The 12485-nt window shown below is 36.2% G+C and overlaps 1 protein-coding gene across 8 annotated transcripts in view; it reads right to left on the reverse strand.

The window, feature by feature from the left end:
* Lrch2 (leucine-rich repeats and calponin homology (CH) domain containing 2) overlaps positions 1 to 12485 on the reverse strand; it is an 83729-nt gene that overhangs the window by 27860 nt on the left and 43384 nt on the right. For 5 of the 8 annotated variants that reach the window (NM_001081173.2, NM_001356369.1, XM_017318455.2 and 2 more), the window contains exons 7-11: positions 11471 to 11558; positions 10876 to 10987; positions 10585 to 10682; positions 10425 to 10483; positions 5150 to 5257 (exon numbers count right to left, since the gene is read on the reverse strand). In NM_001081173.2, coding sequence (NP_001074642.1) covers positions 5150 to 5257; positions 10425 to 10483; positions 10585 to 10682; positions 10876 to 10987; positions 11471 to 11558 — 465 coding nt within the window. Of the gene's footprint in view, positions 1 to 53; positions 132 to 5149; positions 5258 to 10424; positions 10484 to 10584; positions 10683 to 10875; positions 10988 to 11470; positions 11559 to 12485 lie in introns of all 8 variants that reach the window. The other 3 variants (XM_006528788.4, NM_001356368.1, XM_006528792.3) reach the window with 1 other exon arrangement.

Consider the following 12485-nt stretch of genomic DNA (forward strand, 5'->3'; position numbering starts at 1 on the left):
AGCCACATAAGTCTGGCCCCTTAATGCTTATGGCTTCCACCAACTCTAGATACCTTGATTTCCGTCCTGCTGCTCTGGTCCTCTGGAAGAGTTTGTCACTGAATGATGTTCTATAACTTAAAGGCCTCCATCTATAGTCACATTTCACATATATCACCCAAACCAAAAGATGGGGGAAGGAAGATGTTTTGGAGAAGACAAGGAAGTCATTAGTAAAGGAAACAGAAAAGAAAGAATGGCTAGGTTTCAAGGGTAAGTATCCAAGTAGTTATAACAAATTAAAAGTTAACATAATAGCTCCTCAAACTGAAAACTTGATATAATCAGATCAAAATTACAAGAAACATGTTATATATGCTTTATAATTCTAAATGCAAACAATAAACTTCTTAAAACCCAATTTTGAATTCTTTGATCATTTCCATTTTACTTCAATTATTTGCCATTTAACAACTGCTTTTTTGTTATCTAGCTATGTCACAAAACATTCAGAAATACCTCCTTCCACAATAAAGAAAAGCTCTTAGGACAAAACTGAAAGCAAATAAAATACTTATGAATATGTAATACATATCAAAATAGTATAAAGTAAGTTAGCCAAGTAATTATATAATGAGAATCAGTTAGCTGAAGCTATTGTAAAAAACACATACACAATAATCTTTCCTTTAGGATAATAACCAAAAATTAAGAAGCTAGCTAATCTCCACAATAAAGTCAGTATAAAGTAAAGCATAATAATCATTTTTCTAATGTTTACATAAATAAGTAGAGCTGATTTAAATGTAGGAAAGTATTAATAATTTATAGAGCATCATGACAGTGTTTTTAACAGAAATTCCTCTGTTTTATTCTCAGGTCAATATTAAGAGTTTTCTTGTTTATCATAAATCACATATACAACATGAAAAAATACTCTAATATTAGTATTTTTGTTCTCAGCTCCTTTTTCTCAATTTCCTTCCCAAATCTGAAAAGCATGATTTTTATATAAGTTTAATTGTGGTGAAAATGTTTAGTTATCTCATATGCATAAGGTCTGAGTTTGATCCCCAGTAACATAAAACATTTTTTTAAATTGACATGAGATCTATTAAGGACTCATTTTTAAGTGTGAAGTGCACTGTTAACTATAGGCACAGTGTTATATAAGCAGACATATACATACTATTCATTTCATAATCATAAAATTATTTTTAAGATACTAATTTTTATAGATAGATTGTTTGGGTTGCTTCATTGGGGAATGCCATTTCCTATACTTTATTTAAGCAACATTATCCTTATGAATATGTTCTACAATTTGAGTCCAATTCCTACATTCAAAAATCCTTTATCCTCAGCCACTAGGTAGTTAGAAAACAGACATACACTATTGTGCTAGCTTCACAGAATCTTAATCTCTAACCAGAGAAATAAGAGGTTGCTTTACAATAATCTGAAGCCTTATGAGTTACCTCCATGACACTCTATTTACTGACTACATGTCCCACAGTTTTTGGTTAATAATTTTGTCTTCTGAAATCATTTGTTAATCTCCTAGGACAGCATCATTTATGAAATAAAAGCACAAACTTCCTCAGCAAATCAAAGGTTTTAATTAACTAGTATAGGATAAACAAGTAGCAAAGGAATTATGACAAAAACATCATGGAACACAATGTGGGTATTGTTCCAACCAAGCCAAGTTTAAGACTATAAACATGATTCCTTTTACCCTGGACCCCAAATTATGTTTAATTTCAAGCAATGATAAGAAAAAGAACAGCTCAGTATGTAGTTAAGGCAGGAGTCCTGGGTGGTTGGGGTGATATTCTCTGGTACTCGTCGTTAATCTTATACTATATAAATGAGTTTTAATCAGGAATAGCAATAAACAAAGACCAAAAAATCTATAATAATTATATTAAAACATAACACATAAATTGTACATCTGCTCTGTAGAACTTTTAAAAAATGGATTGATTTCTCCTTTACCTAGCAGGTGAGAGTTACATTTCACCTTATGGAGAAAGATTACCATTTTCTAAAAGACTCTACAATGCTTGTTATTTTTCTCATCGTGAAAAATAGCAATGCTTAATATAAATAGTTCTTATATTATTATTTGTAACACATAAAAAGATAATGAAAAAGAAAATCAGATAAAGACAAAATTAGCTTTGTATATATCTTGAATTAAAGTGTTTACAGAGAATATAAAAATTTTGGCTAAACAAATTCTGTTAACTTTAAATTTTATAATTTTCAAGAACCGAATCAACTAATTCTGTGTCTTCTGTGTCACCACATAGAAGGCACAATACTACGTGCCATTAGGTACTAGTTACAAAGGCACCACCAAAGCAAACCCTACAAAAGGTGGCCTACTCAGAGGATCCCTAATCTAAACTACAGGGAATAATTACGAAACAGAGATAGGAAAACCTAAATACAATGAGTAAAGATGAAAATAAAGAAACAACTATGAATCACAAGGTGGAATCTAAAACACACGCCTCAAATGGAAAGTGGGTATTACTATAGTCTTAAAATTATCACTAGTCCTTTCTCATAATGAAAAATAAATACAAATATGCTACCTAAAAGGTAGCATGAACTCAAGCAATTTTTATGTCCCAAGAGCTGGTGGAAGTATGCTTCACTAAGTCAAACCACTCAGGCGATCAACACATAGGCTCCACAAAACCTTACTGTGACAACTTTGTAAAAAGCAGATTAGAGCACTCTATTTGGTTATCCAAAACCAAATGATCAACCCTGAAAACATACAAACAAGCTATATGGACTGAGCAGGCGGTATATATTAATATGTTTGTGTGTGTGTGTGTTGTGTGTATACAAAATAAATAAATATGTAAAACATGTACATACATCCACCTCCACACAAATAGACATTCTACAACAATTAAAGGAAAAAGTCCATGAGTTTGAAAAAGAGTAAAATGGAGAGTTATGTAAAAGACTGAAGCGAGAAAAGAGAAAGCAGAAATTAGATAATCACATTATAATCTCAAAAGTTATTTTTAGAGGGCACATAAGAAATGCATTGTTAGAAAAGATTAAACAGTAAATCACATAGAAACATTTACATAAAGCAGTGATACAGGAAAAGCAATGTAAATGGAGAATGAGAATTCATTAACAATGATAAAGACAGGTAAGTGGTATTTTTTAGTATGACATTTTTAAGAGAAAATGTAGTGGCTGAGCAAAAATGGTACTAGATGGCTACTTATCATATGATCCATTGTCCAGTTCTTTCCTTAACATCAGATTCTATACCTCTCACTTGATATGTTTGCTTATTTTGTTGTTCTGGTTTTGCATATGTATTTATTTTGTGTGTGCATGTCTGTTTTGCACACTTGCATGCATCAGCATTTGTGGAAAACTCAGAATACAACCTGTGGGAGTTGGTTCTCTACTCCCGCCATATAGGTTCCAGGGATCAAACTCAAGTTGTCAGGTTTGTCCGCAAGCACCTTTATGCACTGAGCCATCTCACCAGCACTGTCGTGTTTCTTTGTTTCATGGTACTGGGAATTCAAATTGTGCCCCCGTACATGCTGGGCACCCAGTACACCCTCAGGGTTGGTTTTTTACAGACCAGGCTGGCTTATCAACTGGTCACCCTCAGCCTCATTAGGTCTGGGATTAGAGGCATGCACCACAATACCCAGATGCTCTGCATTGTTTTAATTATGCATATATGTATATGTGACTTTGTATCACATGTGTGGGGGTTCTTTGGAGGCCAGAAAATTGGACCCCTGGAGGTGAAGTAACAGAAGCACACCCAACTTGGGTGCTGGAAAAAAATCCAATCTTCTAAGAAAGCAAAAGGTTCCCTTAACCCCTAAACCATCCATCACTTCAGCTGCCAGATGCTAATATATGTTAAATGATCTATTTAAAACAAATGCAATATATTTAAATATGAAACTCTAAAGACACAGCCACCATGATAACCATAAACATGTATTTTTGAATAAGTGAAAGGAAATACTACTTATTCATCCTAAATATAGCAAAATTCTCTTATCAATTTACTCATGAAAAAGAAACAGAAACTTCAGTCAAAATGATCAATGTAAGATTCTCAGTAATCTTACAGTGTATGTACTATTGTAGGTAGTAGTGTAGCACATGGTCCATTTTTTTGTACTAAAAAAAAATGGGCTTTGGCCTCAATAGGTAAATTGCCAGCTATGCAAGCATGAGGACTTGCGTTCAGAGTTCTTGCACTCACATAAAAATCCAGGGACGGCCACCATGAATGCGGAAAACTTGATCTGGTGAGGATGTTCCACCCTGGAAACTAAGTGGCCAGTAGCTCTAGTCAAACAGTGAGCTTTAGGTTTAGTGGGAGACTGCCTCAAAATATAATGTAGAGAGCAACTGAAGAAGACACCTGATGCGGACCTCTGACCTCCATGTGTACACACACATTCAAACACTACACACACACACACACACAAATTTAAATAAACTTAATTTGATTCAATACTCATGAATACAGTGCCTTGCTTATTGGCAAAGATATGTATTTGAAGAAAACTGAACCAGAGGGAGAAAAGTTTGTTTACTCAAGAAACACACAAGTGTGAACTTGAGATAGGTAAATCCTGAACTGATGTAAGCAACTATTATAATTCACCTCTATCCTTGGGGAATGGTAGATCCCAAATTATTAAGAATCTGATATAAAAATCTAATAAATAAATGTTACCAATATAGTACATAGCCAGAAAGAAATGCTTATAGTGTAATTAATGGTACTGTGAGCTATGATGAATATAGGCAGATAGTTACTATGTATGATTTAGCACAGAAGTAAAATGTGAGGTACATTAACTAAGGCTGGGTTGTAGCTACAAAGCAGAGGTCTTGCCCAGCGCAGATGAAAGCCCTGACTTTCATCACCAGCACCCCTAAAATAAATATAGTGTCAAACTGAGCACACTCTGTTAGTTATATATGTAATTTCTTATTTCTCTCCTAAGGATTTTCTTCTGTCTTTTTAATCACTTGAAAACAAAATACTTAAAGGCCCCTTTTGTTTACTTGAAACTTCATTTCCTTAATTTGGTCATCTTTTACTGATGATAAGATCTGACTACTCAAATCTCATTACTGAAAAGAATACCTGTTCTTCTGTTCTTGCTTCAGTAACTGAGCAGCTATCTTCCTCAAATCAGTTACTTCTTTCAAATCATCATCTTCTTCTTCTGGAAGTAACTGTTCTTTGTCAACTCTGAAACAAACACAGTTATTCAAAGCGTAAAGCCAACTGAACGTTGTCAACATCTAGATATTGAAACTGTTATTATTTTAAATGCCATAGGAAAGCTAATCCAATTTTCTGAGGAACCTCCAGACTGACTTCCAGAGTAGTTTCACAAGCTTGCAATCCCACCAGCAGTGGAGGAGTGTTCCTCTTTCTCCACATCCTTGCCAGCATCTCCTGTCACCTGAATTTTTGATCTTAGCCATTCTGACTGGTGTGAGGTGGAGTCTCAGGATTGTTTTGATTTGCATTTCCCTGATGATTAAGGATGTTGAACATTTTTTCAGGTGCTTCTCAGCCATTCTGATTTCCTCAGGTGAGAATTCTTTGTTTAGCTCTGAACCCCATTTTTAATGGGGTTATTTGAATTTCTGGAGTCCAGCTTCTTGAGCTCTTTGTATATATTGGATGTTAGTCCCCTATCAGATTTAGGATCGGTAAAAATCCTTTCCCAATCTGTTGGTGGCTTTTTTGTCTTATTGATGGTGTCTTTTGCCTTACAGAAGCTTTGCAATTTTATGAGGTCCCATTTGTCAATACCTCTCCTGGGCATATACCCAGAAGAAGTTCCAACTGGTAATAAGAAGACATGCTCCACTATGTTCATAGCACCCTTATTTATAATAGCCAGAAGCTGGAAAGAACCCAGATGTCCCTCAACAGAAGAATTGATACAGAAAATGTGGTACATTTACTCAATGGAGTACTACTCAGCTATTAAAAACAATGGATTTATGAAATTCTTGGACAAATGGATGCATCTGGAGGGTATCATCCTGAGTGAGGTAACCCAATCACAAAAGAAGTCATTAGATATGCACTCACTGATAAGTGGATATTAGCCCTGAAACATAGAACACCCAAGATACAATTTGCAAAACATAAGAAAATCAAGAAGAGGGAAGACCAATGGGTGGATACTTCATTCCTCCTTAGAATAGGGAACAAAATACCCATGAAAGGAGTTACAGAGACAAAGTTTTGAGCTAAGACGAAAGGATGGACTATCCAGAGAATTGCCCACCCAGGGAGCCATCCCATAATCAGCCAACAAACCCAGACACTATTGCATATGCCAGAAAGATTTTGCTAAAGGGACCCTGTTATAGCTGTCTCATATGAGGCTATGCCAGTGCCTGGCAAATACAGAAGTGGATGCTCACAGTCATCTATTGGATGGATCACAGGGCCCCCAATGGAGAGGCTAGAGAAAGCACCCAAGGAGCTGAAGGGGTCTGCAATCCTATACGTGGAACAACAATATGAACTAACCAGTACCCCCAGAGCTCATATCTCTGGCTGCATATGTAGCAGAAGGTGGCCTAGTCGGCCATCACTGGGAAGAGCGGCCCTTGGTATTGCAAACTTTATATGCCTCAGTACAGGGGAACGCCAGGGCCAAGAATCTGGAGTGGGTGGGTAGGGGAGCAGGGCAGAGGGAGGGTATAGGAAACTTTCGTGATAGCATTTGAAATGTATATAAAGAAAATATTTAATAATAAATAAATAAAGCACTAAAAAAGAGAAAGCTAATCCATATGGTTTTATATTTAAAATACTAAAATGGGATATAAGTATTTTTAGGAAAATACATCTGCATTCTCAATAGAATTGTAGCTAGTAAGTGAGACTTGTGAGACTATATGAGACTATGCAGGGGTCTAGCAAACACAGAAGTGGATGCTCGCAGTCAGCTATTGGATGGGTCACAGGGCTCCCAATGGAGGAGCTAGAGAAAGTACCCAAGGAGCTGAAGGGAACTGCAACCCTATAGGTGGAACAACAGTATGAACTAACCAGTACCCCAGAGCTCTTGTCTCTAGCTGCATATGTACCAAAAGATGGCCTAGTCGGCCATCACTGGAAAGAGAGGCCCATTGGACTTGCAAACTTTATATGCCGCAGTACAGGGGAACACCAGGGCCAAAAAGGGGGAGTGGGTGGGTAGGGGAGTGGGGGGTGGGTGGGTATGGGGGACTTTTGGGATAGCATTGGAAATGTAAATGAGGAAAATACCTAATAAAAAATTTAAAAAAAGAAAACATCTAATAATAAATAAATAAATAAATAAATAAAGCACTAAAAAAGAGAAAGCTAATCCATATGATGTTATGTTTAAAATACTAAAATGGGATATAAGGAATTTTAGGAAAATACATCTGCATTCTCAATAGAAATGTAGCTAATAAGTGATGCTGAATTTGAGATGTATAATGGTCACAAAAAATTAGCAGTACACACTGCTCAGTATTGAGTATGAATAAAATTGAAAAGCTCCACATGGCCTATTCTTAAAAATAAAGAAAAACTACTATCAAAATGTTTCATTTGCCATACTGTTTCTAGAAGTTTACTCATTTGGATTTTTTAAAACTCTATGTAAAACAAAGAAAATAGTTTAAATAAGAATAATATAAAATTGGTTCAAATGACATTTTCAAAATTTCCAGAAATTATTAAAAATATATTCAAATATTAATAAAATTTATTTTATTAAATAATTTGCATTCATACTTTCAATGCCCACATAAAATCCAGGAATGGCTGCATGCTAATTGGCTAGAGGTAATGATCATTGAGCTTCAGAGTCCACTACCTTCACCATACCAAGGTTTACAAATTTATTTATTTTAATTAATTAATTTATTTATTTTTATTAGGTATTTGTTTCATTTACATTTCCAGTGCTATCCCAAAAGTCCCCCAGACCCTCCCCCTACTCCGCTACCCACCCACTCCCACTTCTTGGCCCTGATGTTCCCTGTACTGAGGCATATAAAATTTGCAAGACCAATGGACCTCTCTTTCCAATGATGGCTGACTAGGCCATCTTCTGCTACATATGCAGCTAGAGATAACGAGCTCTGGCGGATACTGGTTAGTTCATATTGTTGTTCCACATATAGGATTGCAGACCCCTTTAGGTCCTTGGGTACTTTCTCTAGCTCCTCCATTGGGGGCCCTGTGATCCATCAAATAGCTGACTGTGAGCATCCACTTATGTGTTTGCTAGGCCCCGGCATAGTCTCACAAGAGACAGCTATATCTGGGTCCTTTCAGCAAAATTTTGCTAGTGTATGCAATGGTGTCAGCATTTGGAGGCTGATTATGGGATGGATCCCCAGGCATGGCAGTCTCTAGATGGTCCATCCTTTCATCTCAGCTCCAAACTTTGTCTCTGTAACTCTTTCCATGGGTGTTTTGTTCCCAATTCTAAGAAGGGGCAAAGTGTCCACACTTTGGTCTTAGTTCTTCTTGAGTTGATGTGTTCTGCAAATTGTATCTTGTATCTTGGGTATTCTAAGTTTCTGGGCTAATATCCACTTATCAGTGAGTATTTATTAAGAAATAATAAAAATATTCGTATTTTCCAGAAATATCTCTTTCTGTTTGGTTTTTCAAGACAAGAGATTCTCTGTATAGCCCTGGCTGTCCTGGAACTCACTCTGTAGAACAGACTGGCCTGGAACTCAGAAATTCACCTGCCTCTGCCTCCCAGGTGCTGGGATTAAAGGCATGAACCACCACTGCTCAGCCAGAAATATAATTTTAACATTAAAAACTAACTTAAAAATGAGTTGCTCTCCAAATTCTAAGTATTCCATGTAAAAAGCACTTCATTTAATAACAATAAGCATAAATAACAATAATGTCACAATATATTGTGTTTTATCACATCTTACATACACTGGTGTCACTTGAACTTAAGCAACTCTCTTCATTTTATGAGGAAAGAGCTTAATAGAGGAAGGAAATCTAAATAAACAAAGTGGTGCCAACAGGCTTATAAACTTGGGGGTCTAAGACAGGAGGATCACAATTCCAAGGCAGTTCAGGACTATAGAATGTGGTCAAGTTTAGCCTTGACAATGTAGCAAAATCCTGTCCAAAATATAATTAATACAAAATTAAAAAAGGGATGAAGCCATTAGAAAGGCATTTCTTCCACCTGTTTTAAGGCTCTGAGAACATTATAGAAGAAAGTAAAAACCAGAAGGCAGGGTGGAGTTGCTAAATGTTACTTCACAAAAACCATAGTTAGTTTCTTTCAGGCCCACACAAGACCTACATCAACAGGTCAAGGAAGGAGAGAATACATGGCACCCTACCATAATTTCTGAACTACTGGCAATTGAAGGTGAACTGTGTTTAGTTATATATTCATTACTGAGTCACCCCGTTCAAACAGATAGTTGCAAGTCCATAATTGACACAGGCAATTAATCTCCGTGGGCCACAAAACAAGATGAATAGGCATGAACAATGTGTGGAAAAAGTCAGTGGAGAGTGGGGACAATCAGGATAGTAGTGACATGGGAGATGAGAGTGACTACTACACCTTGTATACATCTGCAAAGGTGTCTAGAAACACATTACTAGGACTGAGACTACACCTTAGTGGTAGAGCGCTCTTGTCTACTAGCATGCTGAAGACTGAACAGTCAATCCTCAGTGTTATGCAAAAGGAAAGGATTACAAAACAAAACAAAGCTTTCCTACTGAGTAAGAGAGACTCACTAAGGAGTACTTAGAGAACTAACAAGGTTCTGGGTTTGTGATTTAGAGAGAATGAGGCCTGGAGCTCAGTACCGAGCATTCAACAAGATTACCAAGCAACCAAGTCACTTGAAGGAAACACGGTGTGCAGAGAAACCTAGGAAAGCTGCGATAAAACTCAGTCCTGACACCAGCGGGGACTAGGGAAGAGCTTTCAATACACAATAGAAAGTCTTTTAGGAGATAATATAAAATGTTAAATCAAGAAACAGAAAGCTCAAGTTCGGAAATTCAGAACTCTAGGCCTAAGCTTCCTTATAGACAAAATGATCCTGTTGGGATTTTTATGGGGGACTCAAATGAAGCAGTATTTGTGAAGACACAGCCCTTTTAGGTAACAAAACTGTAGGCAGGATTATTATTCTACTTCAAGGGGAAAAGCAAAGGTCTATTATAATTATTAATTTGAAGGACTTTATTTTTTCTTTTGAAGGACTTTAAAGGTAACTATCTAAACATGGCATGGGGAAACCCATGACATATGAAAAACTTCTCAAGTGCTCTCAATAGGAATACATAATGAATAATCCAAGCATTCATAATTCATACTGTATTTCAAAAAGCAGACTATACTTACTTTTTTTCATTTGGCGGTTCTTCATTTTTCTGAGATTTTTCAGAGCTCTTTTCTTTCCCCTTATAAAAAGCAAAATTATCATTGTAAATTTCATGGTATACTTTTGTATAATCAGGATGAAGTGAATGTTAACAATGTTCATTGAGTTTTGCTTATTTACCTTAAGGAAAGAAACAAATGATCCAATATGTGTATCTCCTTCTTCAGGAACTGCTACGTCTTCCGTGTTGGGATCAATAAAATCATACACCTCCTGGTCTAGGTATAGATTAATATTACAAGACATTATAGATGTTCTACTTATTTTAGTTCTCAAGATAAAAGCTCACCTTTTCAATATAAGCTATATCTTATAACCTTATAAGTCTTCAAAGTCCACTTCAAATAAAAATATCATTTTTAATATGGGCTGTGTAAATGAGTTAAACCTAAGAGACACCACAAGAATTACCTTTCTGAGAATCAGGCTTGCTTCCTGTTATATGACTGTCATTTCTTGATGTTTGCTCTCTATTTGATTCTGAGACTTGAGAGTGAAGGCTGATTGTGTCATCGTCTGATGGCTGAAAGGAACAAGTACACAGTATAAATGACGTATTTGGAACACTCAAGGAAGCTTTTGCTTCTTTGATTAAATAGGAATTACAAAATATCTGCTCTACATCTCCAGATTTCCAACCAAAAATCCATGTTACAATGAATGTTTTACTTTAAAAAATCAGTAGGTATTCCTTCTTTTGAAGTCATAAAATATATAACAAAATTATATCTGCCTGTAAAAGTAAAATCCAATGCATTTAAGTGCCTCTTTTTTTTTTCCTCCAAGCAATTATTTGGAAGGTTTTATATTTTTTTTTCATTTCCAAATTTTTTTAAATTAGGTATTTTCTTCATTTACATTTCAAATGCTATCCCAAAAGTCCCCCATACCCTCCCCCCCCCACTCCCCTACCCACCCACTCCCACTTCTTGGCCCTGAAGTGCCTCTTTTTTTAAAGCTCTAAGAAATAGGAAAACAACACAGGCCAGCAAGAGAAAAATCTCACTTCTGTTGTAGACAATCGCTTTTCTCCATTATCACTTCCGATTCCAGAGTCAGGGCCATGATTTTTGTTTGGATAAAAATCTTCCATGCTGCAGAAAGACAAATACTTTGAGCAGCTAGAATTTTTTTTTCTTAAATACAGAAAGCAAATTGAGCTAAACTGTCCCTAGATAATGCAAAATAAATAGTTTTGATATCAAACATTCTTAAAAGAGGAAATACCAAAAAAAAAAAATCCTATCAAATATTTTATTCATGTCATTTAAGGGTGATTGCAGGCCAGGCGGCACCAGCCTATAGCTTAAAAGACATAACTGGAGGATCCTCAGAATAACAGACTATACTGGTTTACATCGAGTCCAGAGGGTGAAACCTTGTCTTAACAAAACAAAACAAAACAAAACAAAACAAAACAAAACAAAACAAAACACACTAAAAATCTTCAACGTTGCTGGTTGGTGGTGCCATGTGCCTTTAATTTCAGCACTCAGGAGGCAGAGGCTCATACTACATATTGGCATCCCCAGAAAAGATGAGAATTCAGAACTCAAGAATGGTTTCTGCTGACTGCATGTAACTTAAGTACCATGGAATACTTGAAAAATGGTAACATGAAACATCATATGGCAGGCAACACTTGTGACTGTGCATGTGAAAGAGGGGGAAGGAGGGGAGGGAGAAGGGGAGGAGAGTAAGGGGAAGGAAATAGGCATGCTACTGTCTGAGTGTGTTGTAAACTTAATTCCTGATGCAAAAGCATCAGCTTGTGGGGTCTAGTAAGGGGTTTGCTCATAAGAGTACAGTCTTTGAAGAGATTAACCTTTCTATTGTAGTAGTTACTTTCTTGTCCTGGAAATAGATTTGCCACAGGAGTAAATTTGACTTCATGTTCACATCTCTCAAGTTCTTTTCCTCATCTGTTACCTTTTGACATGTCACTGATTATTCCTCCCCTATCTTGGACTTAATCAGTCTCCAAAACTATGAGCCACAAAAATGTCTACTACTTAAAAGTA

This window comes from Mus musculus, chromosome X, assembly GCF_000001635.26.
Source record: "Mus musculus strain C57BL/6J chromosome X, GRCm38.p6 C57BL/6J".
Taxonomy (NCBI): Eukaryota; Metazoa; Chordata; class Mammalia; order Rodentia; family Muridae; genus Mus; species Mus musculus.